This window comes from Rhipicephalus microplus, chromosome 1 (genome assembly GCF_043290135.1).
Source record: "Rhipicephalus microplus isolate Deutch F79 chromosome 1, USDA_Rmic, whole genome shotgun sequence".
Classification (NCBI taxonomy): Eukaryota; Metazoa; Arthropoda; class Arachnida; order Ixodida; family Ixodidae; genus Rhipicephalus; species Rhipicephalus microplus.
The window spans coordinates 219,793,000-219,820,389 of record NC_134700.1 but is presented as its reverse complement, the minus strand read 5'-3'; the positions used below and the strand labels follow the sequence as shown (position 1 = coordinate 219,820,389).

The following is a 27,390-nucleotide window of genomic DNA, read 5'->3' as shown; positions in this document are numbered from 1 at the left end:
GGCACAGCATTTACTGCAGACCTTATGCAATGTCTGATGCGCATGACAAATACCGATCACAGAAGAACAACGGCGTATCACCCTCAGTCGAATGGCTTAACCGAACGCCTCAACAGAACTCTGACCGACATGCTATCAATGTATGTCGATGTTGAACATAAACAGTGGGATGAAATATTACCCTACGTAACATTCGCATATAATACCGCCGTTCAAGAAACAACCCACGTTGCCCCTTTCGAACTAGTATTCGGCCGAAGAGTGACCACCCCACTGGATGCCATGTTACCACTACAGGACGAAAACAGCTATCCACCTGACTTAGATGACTTCTTGCAACGAGCCGAAGAAGCACGACAAATGGCAAGATACCGAATACGCCGTCAACAGCGCGTCGACTCTAGTCGGTACAACAAGCGACGCAGTGACGCACTTTATCATCCCGGTGACAAAGTGTGGATATGGATCCCAGTGCGCCGCCGCGGACTCTCTGAAAAGCTTCTTTGTCGATACTTCGGCCCTTATGAAGTACTCAACCGTATAAGCGACGTCACTTATGAAGTTAGATCCGCGGGACACGTGAGCTCAAGACGCCGCAATACCACGGAAGTGGTACACGTAGTCCGCATGAAGCCCTATCATGACAGATCGTCGGAAAACGAGTGAGAGGGCGCATGTATCATTTTACTCTCTCAAGCATCGGGACGATGCGTCTGAGGAGGGGGATAATGCCGCGAAAGGTTAGCCACGTCCAAGTAGCCGCCGCAATCATCATGGCAAGAGCAGCAGCAAGACCCGGCTGGCATGCGTCACGCGTTCGGGCGCTCCAACAACGAGGAAGAGGAAGTTAGTTGAATCTGTGCCTCTCGTCTACTCGGACTCCACGACCATAGTCACTAGGCTTGTGGGCACAAGTTCGCCCTAATAAAGTTGCTTGTTTTTTAGCCTGTCTGCCTCAGCATCGCTACAATACTTACAAAAGGCCAACTCCGGCGATTTTTTTAGCTCAATGGATCTCAATGAAATTCGCTGGGTACGTTTCTTTGCACATTTCCGCAATTTATGCCAAAGTACAGTTTTCAGAGATGCACTGATTGTTTGCAAATGAATTTTAAAGATTGCCTCGAAAAGCTCACCTCGCTTGCCAGAGTTATTGGCAACACTGTCTGTGTGACGTCATGTTTGGCGTGTAAACGGACGTGACGCAGCCGATGGCATCGCTACTTTCGCCACCACAGCGTTTATTGAGGTGGCCACAAAGTGACGGCGGCGGTTTTTCGCAAGGGTATAGCACGGGAAAGCTTTTTTTCCTTCCTCTGTGGTGTTTGGCCGGCGCTTCGCTGGTCTGGTTTTCACAGTTTTCATACTCCGCGCCACCGAGACGCCAGTATATGACCTCATAGTACGTCATACGCAGACAGGGCACCTGTTTTGGTTTCGGTTTTGGTATTGCACCTTTTTGCTTATTAAAATCATTTCCGAATTTCCTGAGCATTTCAGCTATACCGCTCGTGACAAGAGTGCCCCAGGAACATAGAAACACCATTATCTTGACATGGTCAAAAATCGCCGGAGTTGGCCTTTAAAATCATAACCACTTGTAAAAAAAAAAAGTCACAGCGTCAAGCACTCCGATGCTTAAGCGTGAAGAAAAGAGGCAACAGAGAAGAAAAAGACGGGCACTTGAATTAGCGTAAATACATAATAATGCGCACTCTATAGCAATACGCGATATTTTAATTGCACCAAGTTGCCCAATCTGCAGTACTTGATCCCTTATAAAATCGATGAGACGACTGTAAAGCGAGAGTCGTCTCATTTTTCTCATAAGTAGGTTATATTGATCCCTTTGCCCCTTCTAGCGACCAACTTAGCACATATACCGCAGAATGGGACCTATCAGCCAAGCGACGACGTTATGTGATAACATCATAGCGACGCCACAAATTTTGACGAGGGTTCAGTGTATATATATATATATATATATATATATATATATATATATATATATATATATATATATATATATATATATATATATATATATATATATGTGTGTGTGTGTGTGTGTGTGTGTGTGTGTGTGTGTGTGTGTACCTAAGGGCTCGTTTTTCCGTGTTTTGACACAATATTAATGAGATCTAACAGACAGTAATGCCTATATATATATATATATATATATATATATATATATATATATATATATATATATATATATATATAAGGCTCTCGCCTTAACGCGTAGCCCATATGTAGCAGAAACGTCGCGCAAAGATGAAAAGAAAGCCACCCCTTTCTCTCCGCAACCATGAATTTCTTGCACAAGCACTGCAGTGAAATTGAGCCATATCAGGCTCTGATTATGTTACGTTGTCATACAACGAGCTCTTGGCCAAACCTCGTATAACGCCACACACATTCGCTTGGGTTCGCAGCGGTGAATAACCGTGTCAAAGAGATCATAATGGAGGCCATCGCCCACTGGGAGGAGAGAACTTGCCTCGTCTTCGAGAAGAGGTCCCGGGCCAACCTCTGGTACATCAAATTTCGCACCGATAACGATGGGTGAGTTTGCACTAATTTATAGCAGTCGCAAATGCCACTGAACTGCATATTACATTGTTATTATTGCAATACAATGGCCAATAAAAACTAAGTAAAGTACAGTGACTTTCTGAATAAACTATAAAATATATAAAAAAGTAGTACAGTAAAAATTTTACCTTTTAATAGGGATCAAACCCCACGCTGGTGCGTGACACTTTGATCAGTTGATTGGGTTGCCGTGGTATGGTGTTCTCTTCCAGATTCCTGATGAGTTATGCACGACAATTATAGGTCTGACCATGCTAGCTCGAATGATTTGTTTGTTTAGATGTACCAAACCAAGGCTATAGGTGGAAATCTGTCGCGTATGGAAGTAGGAGCTATCGAGGCGAAATCCCCTTTTCTTTAGCTTTTGTTTAGCTAGTACTCCACGTACTTGTACAGACGGCTCGTTAGCAAGTTTCGCGTCTCTTGTAGTGATTACTGTTTCGCACAATGCCAAGTCTACGTCAAGCTGTGCCCTAATTGGCTTACATATAATATACACCGATGTTCGCCACAACTGTTCTGGTTGACGACTCTGCCCAGTAAGAAATCGCGCTGCATAGACTATTTTGCAGATCATTCTGAGTGCCGCCATGTTAGACTGGGAAACCTCCGTGTTTTGTTTTTTTTATCTTTAACGACCAAACGAACAGTGTTACTGTAGATGCATACGCATGGAAACAATTGAGTTGGTGAATACGATATTTCGCGGCCTTCTAATTTGTGTTTCAATATATATATATATATATATATATATATATATATATATATATATATATATATATATATATATATATATATATATATATATATATATATATATATATATATATATATATATATCGGCCGTTCGGTGGTATGCCTGTGCTAAATCTGTCTCGCAAAGCAGCAAGGGGCCGTTCAGCGTCGCCCTGTATTGGCATAGTTTGCCCACATTAGTTAAGAAACCGTCCTCACCCACAGTGTCGCAATGAAGCGGGCCGATCTCGGAGGCAGTAAATTACGCGTATACGTGGATCACGTGCTCCGAGTCTGCATTCGTAGAGCCATATTTCCTGGCATGGAACTTTGTCACGATGGCTGAAAACATACCTGCCATGTACGATCACTTCTATAAGTCCGTTGAATTACATCCCAAAGCAATACGGCCTCACAGTGAATTCTCCAATACATGCAGCCTCGGTTTGATTTTTTTCCCTTCTTTTTGTACACAACTGCGACGCTCTTTTCTATTCGGTCGTCTAATTTCTAGTTTCCACGACTTTTTTTTTTACCGCAATAAGTATGAACAAGTTAGGTACTCCCGCAGTAATGGGTTACTTTTGGCCATGGTATAAGTTGTATATATGCATCATAACTATATTTATGTGCACGTCACGATCCATCATTGTAAAACAATTATTTTCAATAATCTACGAATACTCTCACTTACACGACACAGGTGCTGGTCGTTGGTGGGCATGGAGCCGCTCGGGCCACAGGACCTCAACATTGGGCCCGGATGCGAGCGCGTGAGCATTTTTAATAACTACTTTAATAACTACTTTAATAACTACTTTAATACCTATAGTCAACACTGAAGAAAGTTGCGCAGCGCCGTATCACTACCGCTATTTTCTAGAACTATCCACAAAACCACCCACTGAGCATTTCTTTCCCCACTTTTGTTCAGGCCGACACAAGTTCACCAGCATAGATGCCACTTTATATGTACTTTGAGTCCGCCCCGGCGCAGCCATTTTCAGCCTGCTCGCCCGTGTTGCTTGAGCACCCACTGGACGAGCTCACGCCTGACGAGCTTTCCCAGCGCGTTGCGTGGAATTTCGTCGACGAACGTGACGCCGCCTTCCAAGCGGAAAGTCTTCGGTGCGTTTTCTGGGAATAGAGGGAAAAAAGGGAAAGAGAGAAAGCGAGAAGGCAGGAGAGTTAAATTAAACACAGGCAGAACAACTAATTTAACGAAAGTGCTGCAATTCGACTGAGAAATATTGCTTATCCAAGCAGTCACGAGGACGACTCAAGACTGGGCCACGAGATTTATGCATGTAATTAAAATACATCTCGTAACACCATGAAGTGCTACACTACTTATCAAAAGATCACTGAGGGATGATAATTAGGCATGTTTAAAGGGATACTAAGAGATTTTTTTTTCGTATAACTAAAGTGGTGTTGCACGATACACTAGAATCAACACACTTGCCCAGAAAGGTCACTTTGTAAACGAGAAAACACGATGAAAGAAAGTGAGGGTGGTCCCTCCACTTAATTTAACCTGACCTAACCTAATGTTCCCGCACCGATTGCCATGGTGTCCGAGATTTCGAAGGCGTCCACTAGAGCCTGCGTCAGTTAAAATCTATAAAAAGGAAGTTCATTGTCCTGTGAGAGGCTCACAGACCCAACATACGGTGTTTCATGTAGTTTCGACGGTGCATTGTCGCCAAAATACGAAAAAAACACTTTGAAATCCGTGTCATCTCGCGCGGAGATTATGGCGCGAGTTTTAAAAACGAAACATCGACCTTGATTTTCTTCTTTATTATTATGCCTATGGTGGTGAAATAAACGACACCAATGTATTCAGAGTACCGCTTATCAATCTAAACTGATTCATTGTTTAACTATATTAAGTGGCACATATCTTAGCTATTTTCAGCAATACACTAATTGCTGCTCTTTTTTTTCTCGGTTGATGAACAAACGCCGCGATGGGTGAGACATAACTGTTCTTCTTTTGTTTTAAATGTTGGTACGATTTTCAGTTCTACTGCACGTTACTAAGGTGGTAGTTTGAACGCGCATGTACTCAAAAGCCATTGCACTGAAAGACGAAATCTGCGTTTTTGTTTCTTGACATTAGTTACATTTCCTTTTCTGATCTCTAGAGAAAAATAAATCGCGCCACGTTTTCGTGGATGTTCAAAGTCCATCTTTCCTTAGCATCAACGGTGAATTCTATCGGAAAATTTCTCTAATCTAAGCAACGCGCTCCGATCACAACGCGTCTTTCCCCGTTTCCTTAAACGCTCGCCCAAATGCTTTCAGGGATGAGACGAACCTTCTACGTATCGTGTGAAGTGTCCGGCCTTCAGAGCATCGGCTCCTGGCTTTCGGACAATCACGGCATGCGCTACGTGACCGGCTTCGTCGTGCGGAAGTCCGACGACGGCGCAGTCGTGCACTTCCGGGCACTTCTGCAGCACACTCTCCACCAGCACTGGCGAGACCTTCACCCCGCGGCAGCAAAAGAAGTCGCCCATCCGTTGCACCAGATAGAGCCAACCGTCCTCGTCGTAGTAGCACTGGTCGCCTACGCGAGGATTAGGTTAGGTTAGATTACACCAGCTAGAGCCAACCGTCCTCATCATAGTAGCACTGGTCGCCTACACGAGGTTTAGTTTATAGGTTAGATTACACCATGTAGATCCAACCGTCCTCGTCGTAGTAGCACTGGTCGCCTACGCGAGGATTAGGTTAGGTTAGATTAGTAAGATTGCATGGACAGACCCGCACCGTATACTACAGCTGTTTTAGAGAAAGACTTTGCTAAACCTGAAAAATAAATAAGACGAATAACAAACTCACAAGGTGCTTATGCATTCGCTGATTACGACTGAAAGGCTTGAAAGCCATCTCCTTCATTTTCTTAGCAGTCGATGCAATGATCTTACCTTCCCATGCTCCCCTGAATGCTTTCTGCTCCTAACATTGTGTGATTGATTGATTGGTATGTAGGGTTTAACTTTCCAAAACCACTACATGATTATGAGAGATGCCGTAGTGGAGGGCTCCGGAAATTTTGATCACCTGGGGTTCTTTAACGTGCACCCAAATCTGAGCACGCTGGCCTACAACATTTCCGCCTCCATCGGAAATGCAGCCGCCGCAGCCGGGATTCGATCCCGCGACCTGCGGGTCAGCAGCCGAGTACCTTAGCCACTAGGCCACCGTGGCGGGGCATTCTACCTTGAAGACGAACCTCAAACGTCCTTCAACCTTTTGTGCTGTCCCTGTAGGATCAGAGGCTTTGCGCGCTACATTTCACCCAGTTTTTGCTTCGCCTCCACAATCAGCCCACCTTTGATCGACGACGAGGTGTGATGACGTCACGGTGACGTAACAATTTTCGGCAAACTGCGACTTGAGGACGAGTTCGCATGATAAAGTCATCGCATGACGTGTTTTTTTTGCATCACCCTTGTTGACGACGACGGTCAATTTTTGAGTTTTAAGACTGTCACCCATAAACGTTTCTTCTTCAAGACTTTGTCAACTCGCACGCAACCTACGATGGGCGATAGAGTTTACTAACATATTTCATACTTATCAGCTCAGGCGGCGAGCTTCGTTGTTTGGCTGAGCTCACGGTATATTCTTACAGCATGGAAACACAACGAGCGTGCACGCATACCTGTGCTGTACCAGCCTTGGCTGTCGGTGGCGGGCTCGTGCAGCCTACCCCAGTACCCGAGCATCAGATCTGGACCTCGAACAACGAGCTCGCCTTGTTCGCACGGTCCTAGAGGCTTGCCCGTCTCGACATCTCTCACCTGTAGGAGAAGCACGACGTAAAACGTTTGAACTCTTAGATGCGAAGCAGCTTATGGCGAAACTCAATCCGGTGTATACGTAACCACCGTTACAGCGCATGCGCAGTAGCTGGCCCAAGCACGGCCAGAATGCGCTCACGCGCTATATAGTGCGTTCCGGCCTGCTTAGGGGGCTGGGTAATACGCTGTGGCCTCTCCCCTTTACACTCTCAGCAATCACGTGATGCCGTCGGGAAACGAGATTCTGCAGACGCGCGATCAACCAACGCGTTGTATCACAGCCTCCTAGATTTCCCTTGCCTGCCGGATCATCGGCGGTCGCTTGGGAAGCGGCCGTCGTCGGAACTATGGTGGTGGCGCCACTTAAGTAAAAAAGTTTTTACGTTTTCGGAGCTTATATGCAACAAAAATAACGTATAGAAATGTTTTAAAGAGGCGTAAACGTACTTATAATTAACCCTACGTAAGTGACACCGCCATAGATGACAGGCGTTTCACGCTCATTCAGCAGGCAACCACTTCAAAACAAGGCATAGCCTTCGAAATTAGCAAACGCCAAAATTGCTGATCTCAAAGGCCAAATGCAAAGACTCTTATTCCCACGTAGGTAGCGCCGCCATAGATGGCGGGCATTTCGCGCTCATCCGGCAGCCAAGGGAAATCTAGGGGTGTGTGGTTGTATCCATATAGTCAGACGCGCTGGCACGCGCTAGCGCGTTCGGCCCTGCGTAAGTGGCTGTGCACTGGCTGTGTAAGAGTCTGTGGCCTCTCCCTATAACACTTTCGGCAATCACGTGAGTGAGTGAATGAGTGAGTGAATAAACGTTTCTTGGGTCGAGGAAAACGCGATCAAACGCGCACCTGCAGTCTAATCCCGCCACGGGCCGGCGCGATCACGAGTACGCAACGAGATTGTGCAGACACCGCGCGATTAACCCACGTGCTTCCCGCTTGGCGTGGCGATGAATCCGCGTGGCATGCTCCAACAAGAGTTCGGCACGAGTAACAGAAAATACGGCGAATTCGTGGGGTGCTCCACTTGCAAGGACGCGTTAACATCGGGCAAGGTGGTCGTGGTGAACGGAACGCTAAGTCGACCCGTGAGCTGCTTCACATACTATACTCGTGGTTCCATTTAGTGGGAGATGATGCAATTTTTTTGTTTTCTTTATTTGGTATAGCGAATATCTACAAGAAAGGTGCGTAAAGTGACAAGAAAAAGAATGTTCAAAGTGTGGCGAAACGCAACAAAATTATTCCAATATATCGCAATGCGGAGAAAGAAATGAAAACTAAAATAATTTCGAATAAAATATGGCTTCACTGGATAAGGAGGATTGTGGTAGTAAGATACTCGTGTCGAAGAGGACATAGGGTGGAAGGTTAACTGCTAGGCCCCAATTTCGAAGCAAGCGAATAAATAAAGTGTAAACGTAAAGCTTTGCTTCTTCGTTCAAGATATAGAATGCCATTGTAGCCTGCATTATTTAAGAGGGTGAGTTATACAATGAGATCACATAGATCTGAGGGCAAAAACAAACCTAAAAGTTTAATAACACGCCACTTCCTTCTTACATTATCACTGTTTTGAGCTAGAACATGGTGTAGCTTACCATTGCTTCGACGCCCATGCCCAAGCGGCCGATCGACGTGAAACGGCATGGTGCGCCGTAAAGGCCCGCCGCGACGAACGGAATTTCCGACTGGCCATACACTGCATTCGAGTACAGAATAAATATATCTTTATCCTCATAATAACAATAATTATTATACGTGTAACTGTAGTGCCAAGAAACGGGTAAAAACTTTTGTATTGGTGCACCTGAAAAGAAATACGCAATGTACAACACACCCGCTGCAACACAACCACCACCACGGGAAAAACCAAAAGAAGATATATAATAACAAAAATAATGAGGTTTTACGTCCCAAAACCACGACATGATTACGAGGGGCACCGTAGAGGACAGCTCCAGAATTTTCGACCTCTTCGGATTGTTTAGCGTCCACCTAAATCTAAACGCAAGTGTTCTAGCACTTCACCTACAACCAAGTGCGGCATCTGCGGTGGGGATTCAATTCCGCGACCTTCGGGGATCGGCATTCATGTACCGTAACCGGTTAAACACTGCAGTAAAAAATAAATAAAATAAATTAAAATGTATCTAAACGAACAGCGAGAATGTGGGCTTGAAAGTGAAAAATTATGCAGTGTGGTTATTATTCGTCGAGTTCTTGTATCACCGCAGAGCCAAGAACTGCCACAATCGTGAAAATTAAAAGAAAAAAAGTCTGATCCGAGACATTAGGTCGTAAGTGAACTAAACTTTCAGGGGTGCTTTTCAGGTTCACTTTTTGGAAAACAACTCAGGCTAAAATTCGAAAAGAAAAGAACGTTTGTTAAAACGGGTAGGACATATATTCTATGGCGTGAACCTACAACTAATAGAAAATAAATCTAGGTAATTATTTAACTTTAAAATAAAGTGACTTCATTAGAGAGCCGCCTTACAGACTGTAAAGAGAGAACACTGGACCAGTAGCAAAAACAAGGGTTTAATGGTGGCCAGTTGGCGAGCCATATTATGAAAAGTACATTTAGGACCCGTAAAAAAATTATATCGCATTTAAATGCGCTGAGATGAAGTGAGACTTGAATTCAGTTTTAGGCAGAATGTATAGTCCCTGCTGCAAATGGTGATGCGCTGTCCATACATGTCTGAATTTCGTACAGCATAATACTAACGCCCTCGTTATTACATTCCAGGAAAGAAAACTAAGAATCACTTTGTTTTGTGAAGTATGCTAACTATTAATAATTAGCAAATATTTAAGTATATAATTGTGGTACAGCCAGTCATGCTCGATTTTTTCACGATAAAAAGAAAACTTGAAGCTCGAAATGCACATGCCGTTCGTTTCTGGTCGTGTCAACTTTGAGCAAATAAAAAATAATAGTTATGAAGTGTGTCCCGGAATGCAGCACGTTGAGAGACCTGTCGGACATCGTACGTAGTACGTTTACGAAAGTAATCAACTGCAGTCACACGCAGCACAGTGGGGTTGAATCAAGAGACGTCGACTATGCAGAAGGTTCAACCGATCTTATGCGCAATGTTTCTTGCCCTTTCTTTCCCACTAGTCTCAGGAACTGGCAAAAGCAAGTCGCGTCCACACATGTAGACGCTGCGCCTCAAGGGGGATAGAGGGTTCTGTTAGTGTGTCGTAAAATACAGCACTTACGCTGAATAAACGAATGGAGGTTCAGTTCCTGGAAGAACGCCCTGGCCAAGTCCTCGTTGATGCAAGAGGTCGCGCTCGTGACGTATTTCAGGCAGCTGAGGTCGTAATTTTTCCGCTTCTCATTGTCCAGTATGCACCGTGCCGTGTGAGGTGTCGTGCTCAAGGCGGTAACCTGTTGAAAACAAGGAGCAAAGTAACATCTGTTTAAATAAGGTCATAGCATATATTTTGTTTGTTCTGTAAGAGTCATTAGAAATGTTATTACACAGATTCCTGGCAATATGGAAACTTCCTGGCAGCGGAACTGCTGCTGTAGCTCAAGTACCGTATTTACAGGATTGTGACCCAAATTGTGATAGACCCCCCCAAAAAATCGCACGAATCAAAGAAAAAGGTATAAAAGCACGAGTGCCTTACATAAACGAATTCATTTACGACGTCACTGAACAAAAAACTAATAAAAACTCGAATTCCAGCGTGCAAAGGTAGCTTCACGGCAGCGCTTAGAAGAACGCAATAAAAGCTACTTTTGCATCAATAAGCCGGGATCATTTTTACAAAATATTTCGCGAATCATTGCTGGGACTTCGGCTTTTACTCGAACAAATATGATACACGTTAAAGCTATACCAGGAAGCCCAACATAATGTCATGACCATCCCACAGAGTGCCTTATTTCCCGTTTGTTTTGGTTCCAGCTGTAAATTGACTCGTCGATTCCCCCCCCCCCCGCCCCCCAGCCAACTTCAGATTAAAAATTTAAAGACGGGTCAAAACCTACAATCGTGTAAGTTCCGTACGTTGATCCTTACAAGAAAATGTCGCAACACTGTTAGATAAGTAATCTCAAATAATGAATTTTAAACCACCGTGAAATACATATCATGAAGGGGTATGCAGCGAATGACCTGAACTGTGTGAAGGTGCTAACATCTCTTGTGAAGTTGTTTGCGCCTCATGGCGCAAATGTTTTACGCAGAAGCCGCGTTTGGGGGTCACGGCTGTTGAGCGATAGGTGGCGTTGTGTTCGCGAGCGTAGATCACCGCCATCATCGTCAAGGTTGTTAGAGCGGTAGCACCACCGTAACGGTGACTAACTGGATTCCCAGAGAAGGCAAGCGAGTTAGGGGGAGACAGAAGGTTAGGTGGGCAGATGAGATTAAGGAGTTTGCGGCTATAAATTGGCAGCAGCAAGCACAGCCGGTGGTGACTCCTGGCGGAAGGCAAGCCTTGGTGGCGGTAGATGGCGGCAGAGAAAGGTGAACGAGTGGCTCTTCGGCTGGTGGCGTTTGACGCGAACGGTTGTCTCCGGTTGTCCTTGGCGCGAACGGCAGTGTGCCGGGGACCCGCGTGATAAGTCAGGCGTTGGCGACACCGCCTTGTTTGTCATGTTGCTGTTGAGTGTTATTTAATAATGTGTAAAGGTGTCTTAGCGTGTTGATCACGACTGATGTAATAATAATTCGGCGGACAATACCGTCGTTCTAAACTAGTTAAATAAATGTCTGTTGACTTGGTTTGTTCCGACCGCGTCTGCTGTATCCGTTCACTTTTAGAGCGTGGTGGTGCTCTCTCTCACAACGAGACCCTACAACTGCTTGTTTTAAGTAAGCTGAACAGAAATTTTGCATTTTGTAATATCTTGTTACTAGGTAAGAGCACCACACGCCTGCCTAAATCATTTGTTAAAAACATTTAAGGCCACTTCGCAGTAGAGGTGACAAGCCTCAAGTATACGTGCGGAGCTGGGCAGCCTTCTTTGTATCTCTTCGGCTTTCTTTTTCTTTCTTCCCCCCTTTCCTTTTTTTCTCCTTTTTACTTTTTTCATTTCTGTTGATTTTCACCTGGCTCTCTCTATTTTTCTTCCTATTTTGTTCCTTTCCCCCTCTTTTTATGATGATGATGATGATGATGATGATGAAGCCTCCACTATGGCTTTTGCCCACTCAGGGGGATTGGCCAAGAATTGAGGATATGAAATTTAAGGCCTTTCAAACGATACGTAATCCAAACAGAAGGAGGATAAAGCACACGTAAATACAGAAAGAGTGCAATAATTCCTTTTTGACATTTCGACCAGACAGAATAATATATACCTTGAATTGAAATTGCAGTAATTTTGAATACGTTTAAAATTGATGTTTAGGATTTGCTTAATAATGCTATAAATAACAAATATACAAAGAGAAATTTAGAAGCGCATTTGTTTTGTTTCGTGAAGATAACTGCAAACGGCATCAGAGGCATTCCTGTGGCTGTAGCCCAGAACCGAAGCACCAAAGAAGAGTATGTTCTCAATGGTGAAGGGCAGCCCAAGGTTAGCAAATGGGATGACAAGGATACGTTTTTTAATAATCTGTAACGGCGACATGACAAAAAATAATGCTCTGTTGATTCCAGATCTGTACAAAAGCTGCATAGGGGAGATATCCCCAGACCAGCCCTGTGTGGATATAGATTTAAAGGGGGCACACGACATCCTAATCTTGTTAGCATGACTTCCAGTTGCCTAGTATGACACCAATCAGATTTCCATCGATATTTCAAATGTCTAAATTCAGTGCATGGTGTTACTTATTCTATGACATCAGCCCTGAGGGAAAATTTCCGATATCTTATCGCCGTCATACTGGCCAGGACCGGAAGCACAGAAAGTATTGGGCCATTTAATGCCATTCGAGCTAACGAGTCCACCATTTAATTTAATTATAACCCGCAATGTCCCAATTATAACCAGCAATTTTAAGAGCTTCAGCTGAGGAGAAATTAGCGTAAGGAATGTCCTTAAGACATCTGATTTAGATGAAGCTGTCAGTGACGTACATACGGACAGGGAGTCTGTAACTATTATAGCAGTGTGGGTGTCCAAAGTTAGTTTTCGTAATACTAGAACAATTTACAAAAGTTCAGCTTCAAAAATAGGTGTGAAGTCTGGTAGTATTACTGAAAACGACATGTCAAGCGAAGGAGAGAAAATACCTACTCCTGCCTTTTCGTCTATTACTGAAGCAGCAGTGGCTATTACATAACTTGTTTCCACGTGTGCAAGGTAATCTTGCAAGCGGCTATTTAGGACCCTGTGTGATTGAAATTTGGGCTTATAGAGAAAAACCTCATAATATTTTATGATAAGATTTTGATTTGACATATTTGCTGCTGGTATATCTCGAATTGTCACGTTGATTCTGTCTAGTTGCTTCTGAACAAAATTAATTTGTGGTGTATGAAAACGTGGCCAATGAACAAGAAAAAAAAGAGTCTGGGTCGTTGATGAACACATATTCTGATCGTCTTAACGAATAGATATAAAATTTTAGATAAGCCTGAACCGTCGGGATACGGAAACGACGAGGCAAGGTTGGTAAGCGCGCCTCCTGATACAAAACATTGTTCGCAACGAACTTCACTAGAGCAGCATGTTGCCATCTAGCAAGTCACTAGAGCAGCATGTTGCCATCTTTTGCGAGCAAGTTGGATGCGGCTTTCTAAATCAGCGTGAGTACACCATATCGAACAGTGTTCTCTGAAGCCAATTTGATTAGGGTTTAATAATTTATTCTCTGTCATCCAGTTTGTCATTCTCTTATGAAGCACTCTCTCAAGAATGTTTTTATGTCGCGCTTACTTCCTCTTTTTTATAAGTGGTTTTGCCTGCGTTACGCAATCACACTAGTTGTTTTTCGGCGATGATTGTAAGTGATCGATGACCATCAAGACGCTCGAAGAAAAAGAGGTAAAAAAGGCCTTTGTCTGGCGCGAGCCCTCATCATTACGCTACACACGGAGCGTTACAGCATACGAGAGCACGACTGCCTACACTTGCAACTCGTGCGGCAAAGCCACATAGCGATATACATATCTCAATGGTAAAACCGCTGCCGCGCTCTACCTATCGACTAAAGTAATGCACACTTTTCTTCCGACTTCAAGTTACCCGTCTCACGCACTATATTCATAGGCAGTTGAGCAGTATTTCGTTAATTTCCGAACTAGTATATTTTTATCATTACACGAATTCACCATGCCGTCTACCATTGTAGTCTCTGAGGTGTTTGTTTCTTTTAACACATTCATTGACACATTACTATACGACACATTACACAAATATTTTTTCCCCCATGGCGCTGACACCTTATAGACACAAACCTCTACCCGCAACTCGACACTCGTCCGCGTTACCAGATAGATAAAATTAAATATAAATGAGCTTTTATCTTCTCAATCTCATCGCAATGCAAGCACCGTGCATGGTAGATGAGTGGACTCGTAGCACGAGGTACATTCGACGTCGTTTTGTTTTTTATTGCACGGAAAACGAATTAGCAGCCACACTCGGAGTTCCTTGTATTTACACACCTTGTGCGTGTGCAGCGCCTCGAGCACATCGTCAGAGGTCTCGACAAAGGCAGCCGACGCTCCCTGGACGATGGCTTTGCAGACGACGTCGAATAGCGCGTACACGTGGCCCAGGGAAGTGGTGGCGAGCGCCACGTCATCTGTGTTCAGCTTCATGTGAGCAGGATGGCTGAAATCGGCGAATTGAAAAAAAAAATAATAAAAAAATAGCGAAGAAAAGGAAACGTTGCAGTTCAACTGGAAACACGAAGCACCGCAAGTTATCGCAGTTTATTAACACCAAAGCTCCATAGAGGCAGTACAAACCGAGTACTGGGCCAGGTTCTTTAAAGCGGCTACTAAGTACGTGACGTAGTTCTTCAATTTTATTGCGACAGAAATTATACACTCGAGGTGCATTTTTGGCGTTGCCGTCAAGACCCGTAAAATGTGCAAATTTATAACACTGCCCAGCACGTCGCATGTTCTCTGTGTGAGCGAAAGTTTGCGGAGGCTGCCGACGCGGGCAGCTCAAGCAGAGATCAAACGCGTCGGCCTGCTCCGCCGAGTGAGGGCGCTAGAAGGGGTGGCGATGCAAACGGTGGTAGTATTGCATAATCGGGCAGCAATTGCGAAGTCTGGTCATGAGGGCACAGCCGCGTGCACTATATCGATAGAAATAAGCAGAAGGTGCCCACAGCTACAAACATACCATTCTGTCACGGCTTCGCGGTGTGGTGAAACAGCAGGAAAACTGTTTCGCTATACCTGGAGCGGCCGTATTCCTTTACGCCATTGTTTCGTATCTATAGAGTTACGCCAGATCTCACCCTAAAGGAGTTATCGGCGGGCCTTACTTCGTATAGCATTCCAGTTTATTGCTATCGAATTTCTTACGTTATCGTAGTGTCGCGTAACGCCAGATAAGATCCTAAAGAGTTAGCTTACAGCGTTATTTCGTATACAATACCGATTTGTTGCCACTGCATCTTTTACGTTATGATGTAGGGTTACGCCAGATATGATCCTAAGAAAGTTATCTGCAGGTCGAATAACAGTCCAATTTGTTGGTTTGCCATTATAGCAAAGATGCGAGATATAAAAAAGAGGTGATTTCGCTTTTTGTATGTAGTCGTAAAAAATATTGGCACGCTTTTTTTTTTAATTTGTCAACTGTATGATACATACTTGTCTTGGTAGCGTTGCGGCTTTGAAACAGAATCCTCAGTGGGACCTTTTTTGTCTTTTTTGGACACTTCCTTGCTACTCCATCCCCGGGATCAAGCCAATCGCAATTTTATTATTTTTTTTTGCGTTGTCGTGTTGTTACAGGAGTGACTTATTTCGGGTCAGTGGGTGTTGCTTAGCGAAAGGGGAAAAAACGGCGCTTATACGGCGAGGACATGGAAGGAACGACGCACTATGTGCCGTTTCGTTCCTTAGAAACACAAATGCTTTCCCCCGAAAGCCAGGCCAAAATATGCGTATAGCCACTGAAACACAGCAATCACGATCATGATGACATATATGTGCTATATAGGCTAGTTAAACGTAATGTAACCTGTTTGCCTGGACGGTGGCTAGCAGAGATTCGTGAGAGTGCACGACCACTTTTGGCTTGCCGGTCGTACCACTCGTTGACGTCATGTAGCAGATATCCTGCTCCCGGTACTCGATCGGAAGACAAGGCGTTCCATTCGCTCTGCGTCCCTTCTGCAGCAGCTCATTCCAGGTGATTACGAAGTCACACGTGCTGTCCCGTTTGTATGACACTTCGTCAAGCACTATGATAATCTGGAAGAAGGAATTCGCAAGCAAGAGCTCACAACGTTCACTCCATGTTCTAAATGCGTGTAAACGCAATAATTTTATATAGGAAGTCATTAAGTATATTGATTAGGACTATTACATAGTTTACTTGCAGTGGTACTAATTCAAAACCAGGTAAGACAGAAGTTTAGGAGAAGAGGGAGGCTTGACGGAATGAAAACTTCAACCTGGAATCCGATCTCACAACCTTCGACGGTTGTGGGTTCGGATAACGCAAACAGGCAAGACGAGTTTTAGTCCACGTTAATTAATGTCACCCAACGTCATAATTACTGGACTAAAGTTAAAGACAGCATTTGGCGTCACGTACACTTTCATTAGTATTACGATCCACTGGATTCAATTGGTTGTGTATAACATAAAAACAAGCCCACCCGAAAAAAAGTTTCGTCTTTTGCTAATGAAGATATTTTGTGATGGTAACCATTTCATATAGATGTTATTGATAATTTGTACTCGCTGATATATTATCGCTGGTATTATTGTAATATTTGTACTCGCCGATTGATAATTTGTAATCACTGTACAAATATTGTATTCATTCTTGTCTGGTGATTCCTTGTTCACGATAGTTCGTAAGATTTCAGCAATGTGTCACTTCCCGTACCTTAAGAGAAGGCACCATACGCTGTAGCTTGACGGCATCCTGCACCCAACATGGTTCACAGCAGAGGGCGGCAAAGGACAGGGGTCGCACCGCATCGGCGAGGACATCTGCAACCGCATATAGTGTATTTTTTTATCCGCGAAAATAATTTATACCGCACTGGAGAGAATCTGTCGTACCAATCGCGGTAGTCTAGTGTTGCCGGTTCCCATGTTGCGAATTCAATTCAGTCCCTCGTGAACGCATTCCGATGGCGGGAAAGTACACACTCTCGTGAAATAAGACATATAGGTGCTCTATAGAGAACTCCGAAAGGACAAAAATAATCAGTACTTTGCAGGTAACGATGTGCCTCAATATATCGGATAATGGCTTTGGAGCGTAAAAGCTTACAATTTAAACCCAATTCGTGCATTTTCTGTAATAGCAAATTACAGAATTGACACCGTAAGAATTAACCCTACGTGTTTGTGGAAATGAAGCAATCATTCATAACACTATATACTGTATAAAAAGTATTTCAAACTGCCGAATGCTGCGCCACATGCCGTGCCTTGTAAATAAGGCATACAAAAAGAAAAAGTGATGTTGTGTAATCTTGAAGGATCACCCTCTTCTTTCCAGAGTGATTGTTTTTTTTTTCAAAGAGTTTGATTTATGACTTTTTAATGCCATGATTAAGTCACCCGGCGGTTCCTGCCACAGTGGATCGTGTAAGACTACATGACGGCGTTGTGCTGCAGAAAAGCTACAGCATTTCAAGCACAGATACGTTACTCAATAGGAACCGGATGTAACGTCATCAGATGCTTCTAGTCACGCTATCAGTTTCGAAACTAAGTTTGTGCAAAATAGCGCGCTCGACGTTCGCGTAAGAGAGCTAGCCAATACCTATCGTCCACTGCATGAACTTTCGCCATTGTCTCCACCGTTTAGATATGTGCCTCTTCACTGCGAGATAGTGCTTGGACCATGGTCGGGCCCGAACAGAGAGATATTCGTTCTCAAGGTGCTACATCCTTTCGTCGTTGAGAGCTAACTGATACACTCACTGCGATTCCTTTTGTAAATACTTGCTTTATTATCTGTTTTTGCGTGTGCATGCGTTTCTGTATATGAGTGTGCACGTTTGTCTGTGGGAGGCCGGTGAAACCATGTGAAAATTCATGCATCTCCACGAATTAAATCATGACGTGTAGGCCAAGCTCAGGCTATCGTATCAAAGAGTAACCGTAACTTACCCGAGCGTTGCCCCATATAATGTAAATTAAGTGACATAAAGTGTATGGACGAATGTAAATTTATTTCGCCTTCCAGTCTCTTTAGGCAATTCAAGAAGGATTTAGCAATTCGCTAGAGGGGAGAATATGCCAAGACACTGAATGTGTTTAGAAAAATCCATTTTCACATACGTCAATAACATTCCAACAGAACACTTTTTAGTTAAAAGTACATTAATGATGATGACAAAACAGACTTCAATTACATGAACATGAATATGAAATGACGTGGAAGGAACATGTATATTCGATGTTTCAGACAAACACAGCCACACAAAACAATGTCACAAAAACACAGGTACACATATGCAGATTGCAAGGTAAACAAGAGGCACAAAGAAAACATGAATATGTGCTTTTCGCGTATTTACATGTTGGCATGGCATTTCTGCCGACGCACCGGTACGTCAGACTACCACAACCAGGCCTGTCGAAAGGCAAGTTTCACTCGTCTGTCACAGACCGGCACAAAAAGGCAAAACCAGTGGTGGATAAATTCCTCTTCACCGAGGAAGAAGAGCTCTTCCGACAAAACTGATGGCAGCTCCGAGCTCAATTGCTCTAGGACCTGTAAGAGCGCGCGGCGGCGGCGGCCCGCTGCTACCGCCTCGCAGCGGTTGCGCCAGAGGCAGAAAGAACCGGCAACAATGAGAAGGCAGGCGATGCGGCCTCGAGAGCAACGCCCAGAAGAAACGAAGTGATTTACTCAAAGACTGTGAAATCCAGCATGCCAAAAACCCGCCATCTTATACCGATGGCAAGATACCATTTTCGAGGAAACCTGTAACACAAAGGCCCACGTCGAGCGCTATATGTCCCAACAAGTTACCCATATTAAAATGGGAAGTGATTTCAGATGAACAGAAGCGGGGCTCACTTTTTTCTGCTTTTCATTTAAAATCACTTCCCATTTTAAAATGGGTAACTTGCTGGGACATACAGTGCTCAACGTGGGCCTTTGTGTTACAGGTTTCCTTGAAAAGCTTCAACACTTATAGGCACATTTTAGCAGAGATCAAATCATCAATACTCTTCTCGTTAGGATATTTTCGCCAAGAACAGCGTTCTCTTAGCTTATACTCGGCCTATGTCTACGTTGAAGTCTATTGCAAAGCATTTGTGTGTGTGTGTGTGTGTGTGTGTGTGTGTGTGTGTGTGTGTGTGTGTGTGTGTGTGTGTGTGTGTGTGTGTGTGTGTGTGTGTGTGTGTGTGTGTGTGTGTGTGTGTGTGTGTGTGTGTGTGTGTGTGTGTGTGTGTGTGTGTGTGTGTGTGTGTGTGTGTCGTATGTCTCGAGTACATAGCAAACGGTTGTACACCGTGACCACAACGGAAGACAAGACTAGGTCCTATAGGAGCTTTGCCCCTAAAACGCCTTATAAGATATCGTGAAAGGCTGATATTTATTTCCGCTTCCGTTATGAACAGCGTATACATGCTAAAGATTAAAATTCCTGTACCAGAAACAATGCGAAGGAATCAGTCTTGTTTGAAGCCATCCATCTAGCTAACGTATTTGCCATTGTCCTTCAACCATTGTATATAGCTTGTTCAAAAAGAATTGCGCATCGTTTCGATAAAGCAGAGACGAAAAAAAAACACAAAAAACTTGGAACATTTTAGGCGCTATAACGCGGGCGCTGCGTTGAGCACTGAATGTTCGTTTGAAGCGATGGCTGGCGTAGGTCTTATTGGTGACACGCAGACAGGTTTCAACGCGTACGTTGGGCGCATGTCAGGTTTATTGTGCATGGACCGACAAGTCAGTGGTGTAGCGAGCGGCGGTCGCCGCAGCTGTTACGTGCGAACGGACGAGGCGGCCGTTGGGGGCGCCGCGGCGAGCGCGTGGCAGTCGAGGTAGAGAGTGACGTCAAGGCGCAGCAGCGGTGTGGCCTACTTGGCGCCGCGCCAACACCTGCGGCGCGCGGCGCGTTGTACGGAGGAACAGCGTTACACAGGCTAGTCAAAGAGCTGCTTCGCATCTGAAAAGGGACATCTTGACTTGCGCTTACCTAGTCCGTAGCCTGGGCTCATGTACATAGACGCAACATTGGCGCTAGCTGCGCCCAGGAACATTGGCAGCAACTGTAATCGGCTGACGCTGAGGATCAGGATCCTGTCTCCAGCCTTGACCCCCAGTCGACCGAGAGCCGTCCGCACAGCCTCAACCTGCTCAGCGACGTCGCCGTAGTTCACCGCTTCGTGGGTTGTGCCGTTGATCTGAAGGACGGTGTTGCAACGATTGACTCAAAGCACGAGAGAAGTACAGCATGGACATTACTCTCTGACTGCTTCATAGAAACCAATTCCAACAATGCATGAGGTCTGCTGAATTTTTTCTCAGTAATTCTACAAGGAGAGTCCGTATTATTAGTCATATTTGAAGAGGCGTGGTGATTTTGCCTTTTAGTTTTTTTCAAGACATTAGTGCAGCACGCATGCGCCTGTATATATATATATATATATATATATATATATATATATATATATATATATATATATATATATATATATATATATATATATATATATATATATATATATATATATATATATATATGTATATATATATGTATATATATATATATATATATATATATATATATATATATATATATATATATATATATATACGTGTGTGTTGTGTGTGTGCGCGCACTTCTACTATAGGCACGTTTCATTTGAATTTTGTTTATTTAAAGTATATTTTTGTCTCCTACACCTCAAACCTTCATCGTTTTTTTTTTGCAGATCAATCAATCAATAAGTAAACTAATGAATGAATGATGCAATCGCGACTTCATGTTCCTGTACAACTTTTTACTAACCCTTGGTGTGGCAGCACGTGATCGTAACTATATAATAATAAATTACGTCTAATTGAACGGTGCACATATGTATATATCTACACCAAATGGTTGCACCATAAGAGGCGTTGTTTGCCCACGAGCTGGAACTCCCTTGGCAACTCGTATATCAACGAGCACTCGAACCATTTCCTGAACGATCACACTTCACTGTGACACGGACTTCAAACTTTCATACAATAAACAAAATACCATATGTGACACTGATAAGTGGCACATTTTTTGAAATTTTCTCACCCATCTTGAGTCGGTATGGGTGCGCAGATGTTGCAGTATGTACTCCCCGAAATTTCTCTTCAAGTCGAAGCTCTGCTCCTTCGGATCCACGATGCTCACGAGCGGCGAGGATGCCATGCTTCTTCAAAAAGTCCACGCGGTACTCTTCCACAGGCGACAAACGAACGGATGCAAGCTATACGCCCATGAATGACCCTCTCGAGGACAATGTATCTACAATCTGGTTTTTGTTGCTACTGATAGAGAATTAGGGTATCGACTGCTTCTTATCTGACTCGTTGCAGACGCTGACGCTGTGGCGCAACTCTCAAGAAAAAAAAACGCAAAACCAACCTACTTTATCGGCCTGGCCAGCACTTCATTTCCTCGCTACCAGGGCCGATACCAGGCATCGGCACAGTTGGGCTGAAGCCACCCCCCCCCCCCCCATTTTTTCCTCCTGCCACCACCCGTTGACCCCCCCCCCCCCCCCAGAAAGAACATAGTCATAACACAATGACTAAGTTCCCCGCCTTCCTTCCCCCCTGAAAGAACTCACTTATCGTGGGTTCCTTTCCCCGGTAAAATAATCCTGGTGCCGGCCCAACTCACCACGTAGTTATCAGCAACCGTGAGATGTAAGCAACTGATAGTTAAGGTTACTATACCAAACAAAAAAGGGAAAAAAAAACGTTTGTTTAGCCCTCCCGGCTTCTTTCGCACACGCTTGGCTTGTTTATGGTTAGCGCAGGGTTTGTGCAAATAGTTGACTTTTCATCACGTCCATCAACAATGGGTTCTTTAAACAACTATAGATACAACGGCCACGATTGTTTCCAGTGTTGAAACACGTTGTGAAAGAGAAGATAAAGAACAAGCACGCCGATTATGAGAAAAAATGATTATCAAGTTTGGACGTGTCATTTACCTTTGTCGTCTATTCACTTCGCGTGATACCAAATTTGGTACATGTGGAGCTACCGCAACGGCGGCGAACACGCCGTGAGAGGCCCAATATACTCCGACGCAACGTTGACGCACGCGCAGGTTGGGCACAGCGACACCACGCCAGCAAAGCGCGACCGCTCATGTTTGCATGCGCTAGCGACTGATCGTGCGAAGCCGATCTACGTCGCGTCGCTTGTCGCTGTCGCGTGCATTTTCGCGCTTATGAGGTTTGGCCTATAGTGTGACGCCACGCGTGACCAGCGCGACTAGCGTCCGTCGGCGCGGCCCGATGGCAACCGGCGCGAAATGCGACATGCTGCATTTCGCGCCGACGACGTTACTTAGACAGCACCGCGTCTGCCTTTCTTCGTGACTGAGGGACGTCGTGTGCGCTCAAACGCGCATGCGTCAAAGCAACGCAGCGTGGCGCGTGCCTGCGAGTATATGGCAGGCAGATCTACAATGGAGGTCAGTAGGCAGATCCATTGAATCTCTACTAGGGGGATATCGATGCCTGACATGGCATCGCCGGCGTGGCGCAATAAAATGAACGCCGGAGCGCGTGGGCGCCGGCTCGCTTCGAAGGGTATGGGCGCCTTGAGTGTGGCATGTATTAATGTTCTTACATAACAAGCATCTCGTGATTACCATGTTTGCACCAGTCACATACTTTCGTCATCCATTCACGTGAGGTAACATCACATTTTTGCACATGTGAAGGTAGCGATACGGCCGCGAGCGGATCATGAGTGTGGGACGTAGTCATATTGCCACGACATAGTGACTGCATTCAAATAACGCGCCCATCACCACGCGCACAGAGACATACATGGGCGCCGTCTAGTGTTGCGCAGAGACGATGATGATAGCACGAGAACCCAGCTGGCCCCTGCTGATGTGTGCCACGCGCTTGGGACTCTTCTTGAAGAAGTAGAAGAGGAAGACATCTTGCCGTTCTGCTGTAACGTGCTACGACCATAGTCCGTTTGAGTTGTGAGCACAGGTTCGCCCTTTAATAAATACGTTTTGTTATACCCCGAGTCCTTCAACATCGTTACATTTCTGGTGGACGTGCTGGGTAATGAATCAAAGCCCTACGAACGCAAGACAGCGTAGCCCCGACCACCAGCCAGTTGATACTGCGGAGCCGACACCTGTGCATCAGAGGACCAGTCGCCGTCTTCGAGGTGATTCACCAGAATTCAGCCCACTCCACTTTGCGCCAAGGGGAACTCAGTCAATGGACGCCGCCACCATGACAAGTCATGAAACACCAGCCCAAGTGGTGATAAATCAGCCTCACCAGCCACCAGTATTTCATGGCGACTCGTATGAAGACGTAGAAGATTGGCTGAACCTCTTTGAGAGAGTGGCACGTTTGAACGGTTGGGACGAGAGAGAGAAGCTCCGCCGCGTATACTTTGCTTTGGAGGACTTCGCAAAGACGTGGTATGAAAACCATGAAACCTCCTTTACGACCTGGGATGAATTTCGGCGACAAGCTCTGGCGACTTATGCCAGCGCGGATCGCAAAGAAAAGGCGCAGGCTGCGCTCGAATCCAGGAACCAACTCACCAACGAAAGTGTCGCAATGTATATCGAGGACATGATCCGCCTGTTCAAGCGCGCAGATACCCATATGACCGAAGACAAGAAGCTACGCCACCTCATGCGTGGGGTGAAGCAAGAGCTATTCGCTGTTCTCGTCCGCAACCCACCACGAACAGTTGCGGAGTTTCATACGGAAGCGACAGCCATAGAGAAAACGCTAGAACAGCGGGCTCGACAGTACAATCGAGACATAAACTATGCACCTGTCAATGTCTTCTCTGGACGCCAGCGAAGTGACATGGACGCTCTGCGAGAACTCATCAGGTCGGTGATCAGGGAAGAGCTCAGCAAGTTGCAAGCGCCTCACACTACAGCAACACTGTCTGTAGTCGACGTAGTACGAGATGAACTGAGGCAGATGATACGTGAGCCGGAGCGTGCGCCACAGCCGATCCAACGCATTCCAACGTACTCTGAAGTACTCAGACAACCCGCGGCGCACACCAATGCAGCAGTTACGATGGCCTCTCCTTGCCCACAAACGGTACGCAGCGCACCTCGTCCACTGGAACCGACGGCTACCTACCTGCCACGAGCCCGTGGTGTAGCTCGCTACGTGGATCAAAGGCCCCGGAAAAGTGACATCTGGCGTGACCATGAGCGCAGGCCTTTGTGTTTCCATTGTGAGGAAGCAGGTCACCTGTATAGGTTCTGCCCTTACCGACAGGCAGGATTAAGGGGCTTTCCGTTGTACGCACCATGCCCTCGAAACGGTGAACGGCCAACCGAAATCGAAGAGTACTTGTCCGCGCGCCAGAGCCCACTCACTCCACGCCAACATCAGCCAAGATCGCCGTCGCCCAGGCGTTACCGATCACCCAGCCCACGTGCTTCTTCCGCACGGTCTGGGCACCGTTCTACAAGCCCACACCAGGAAAACTGAAGCAAGCGACCTGTGGAGGTGAGGCCGCTGATAACGACAGTTGCGAAGATCCTCCATTGCGGTTTCAAGGTGACGATGCTATGTTTACAGAGGATAAGCGCAGCAGTGCGAAGATTACTTCAGATTTGCGGTTGAAAATAGACGGATACGAGCTGAATGCTTTAGTTGACACCGGCGCTGATTATTCGGTAATGAGTCACAAATTGGCAAAGAAACTGAAAAAGGTTGTAACAAAATGGAGTGGGGCACAGATACGCACGGCAGGTGGCCACACTATTACACCGCTCGGCAGATGCACCTCAAGGCTCGAAATAAGAGGCTTTACTTACGTTGCTGACTTCATCGTGCTGCCGGACTGTTCAAGGGAGCTTATACTAGGAATGGATTTTCTGCAAGCCAATGGAGCCATAATTAATCTGCGCAGATCCAGTGTAACTTTTTCGACAGAACAAGCTATGTCGGTGGAGGAATCGGAAAAGCGACGTCTTACTGCTCTGCGCGTTGTTGATGATGACGTCACAGTGCCACCTCGCTGTAGTGTAATGGTGCTTGTTGAAAATAAGGCATTTTGTGACCACGAAGGAATAGCGGATGGAAACGTAGAGCTATTTTTAAACAAAGGAATTTGCGTGGCAAGGGGTGTTGTTCACTTAACGAATGGCCGCTCAGTTGTCCTCCTTACGAATTTTGGGAATGAATGTCAGCACATCGCGCAAGGTATGGCTATCGCCTATTTCCACGAGTTCTGCATGGCGACTGAACTATGCAGTTTAGCGACAACGCCAACCACTCCACAAGAGACCTGCAACGTCGACGCATCAGTTAACGTCAACCATAGGCTCCCAGAATATCAAAAGAAACGATTGTTTGCCCTTATAAAAGAGTTTTCGGACTGCTTTTCAACGTCCTCTAAGGTGCGACGAACGGCTATTGCAAAACACAGGATTATAACAGAAGAAGCCACGAGACCGATTTACCAACACCCATATCGAGTATCGCAAAAGGAAAGAGACGTCATCAAGAAACAAGTGGAGGAGATGCTTTCAGATGACGTGATCCAGCCTTCCAGCAGTCCATGGGCGTCTCCCGTAGTGCTTGTTAAAAAGAAAGATAACAGCCTTCGATTCTGCGTCGACTATCGGAAACTGAACAGCGTAACGAAACGGGATGTATACCCTCTGCCGCGTATCGATGATACACTCGATCGACTACGGAGTGCGAAATACTTCTCCTCCCTTGATCTCAAGAGCGGATATTGGCAAATTGAGGTGGATGAGCGCGACCGTGAAAAGACGGCATTCATAACCCCAGACGGACTCTACGAATTTAAAGCGCTTCCATTCGGCCTGTGCACAGCGCCAGCTACGTTTCAGAGAATGATGGACGCTGTCCTCGCGGGACTGAAATGGCAGTCCTGCTTGGTGTACTTGGATGACGTTGTCGTATTTTCCGCTACATTCGACCAACATCTAGAGCGACTCCGCACAGTATTAGAAGCCATTCGTTTAGCAGACTTGACTATCAAGCCAGAAAAATGCCACTTCGCTTTTGAAGTGCTTCGATTCCTCGGACACGTCGTCAGCTCCGACGGCGTTCGGCCAGATCCCGAAAAGACAGCTGCCATCGCGAAGTTCCCGACACCCAAAGACAAGAAGTCAGTACGTCGCTTCCTGGGTTTATGCGCGTACTATCGGCGATTTGTGGAAAATTTTTCGAACATTGCTGAACCACTTACTAATCTGACAAAAGACGAGGTGCCCTTTAGGTGGGAAAGTGAACAACAGGAAGCATTTGATGAGTTAAGAACACGCCTGCAAGCCTCTCCAATCCTCGCCCACTTCGATGATACTGCCGAAACTGAAGTTCACACCGATGCGAGTAACGTCGGCCTCGGAGCCATTCTAGTCCAGCGGCAAAACGGCCAAGAAAAAGTGCTAGCGTATGCCAGCCGCAAGCTTTCGAAAGCCGAGACAAATTACTCTGCAACCGAAAAAGAGTGTCTCGCGGTCATTTGGGCCATAAGTAAATTTCGGCCGTACCTCTACGGTAGACCATTCCGAGCAGTAAGTGACCACCATTGCCTGTGTTGGCTGGCGAATCTTAAGGATCCCTCTGGCCGACTAGCAAGATGGAGCCTTAGGCTACAAGAGTACGATGTTACTGTGGTATACAAATCTGGGAAAAAGCACAGCGATGCCGACTGCCTGTCACGCGCACCAGTGGAGACGAGTGAGCCGGAGGAAGAAGACTTCCCGTTTCTAGGCGTCGTCCAGGCATCAGAAATCGCTGAACAACAACAAAATGACCCCGATTTGCTGCCGCTTATACAGCGTCTCCAAGGGCTCAACGTTAAAGTCCCGCGCACTTTATCCAGAGGGCTCCCGTCGTTCTGTCTTCGGGAAGGGGTCCTTTACAAGAGGAACTTCAA

General features: G+C 45.5%; 2 protein-coding genes across 3 annotated transcripts in view; one reads left to right on the top strand and one right to left on the bottom strand.

Annotated features, from left to right (window-relative positions):
• LOC119166981 (blastula protease 10) overlaps window positions 1-27,390 on the top strand; it is a 64,257-nt gene that overhangs the window by 20,422 nt on the left and 16,445 nt on the right. For both annotated transcript variants that reach the window (XM_075891397.1, XM_075891399.1), the window contains exons 3-4: window positions 2,436-2,565; window positions 4,034-4,103. In XM_075891397.1, coding sequence (XP_075747512.1) covers window positions 2,436-2,565; window positions 4,034-4,103 — 200 coding nt within the window. The remainder of the gene's footprint in view (window positions 1-2,435; window positions 2,566-4,033; window positions 4,104-27,390) is intronic.
• On the bottom strand, window positions 4,276-21,756 carry LOC119159658 (uncharacterized). The gene is made up of 10 exons (XM_075891396.1): window positions 21,542-21,756; window positions 20,450-20,657; window positions 17,161-17,267; window positions 16,285-16,517; window positions 14,745-14,913; window positions 10,389-10,560; window positions 8,759-8,859; window positions 7,007-7,145; window positions 5,654-5,905; window positions 4,276-4,467 (listed from the first exon to the last, which is right to left on the bottom strand). Exons 1-10 carry the CDS (start codon window positions 21,656-21,658, stop codon window positions 4,334-4,336), a joined length of 1,632 nt encoding a protein of 543 aa, XP_075747511.1. The 5' UTR covers window positions 21,659-21,756; the 3' UTR covers window positions 4,276-4,333.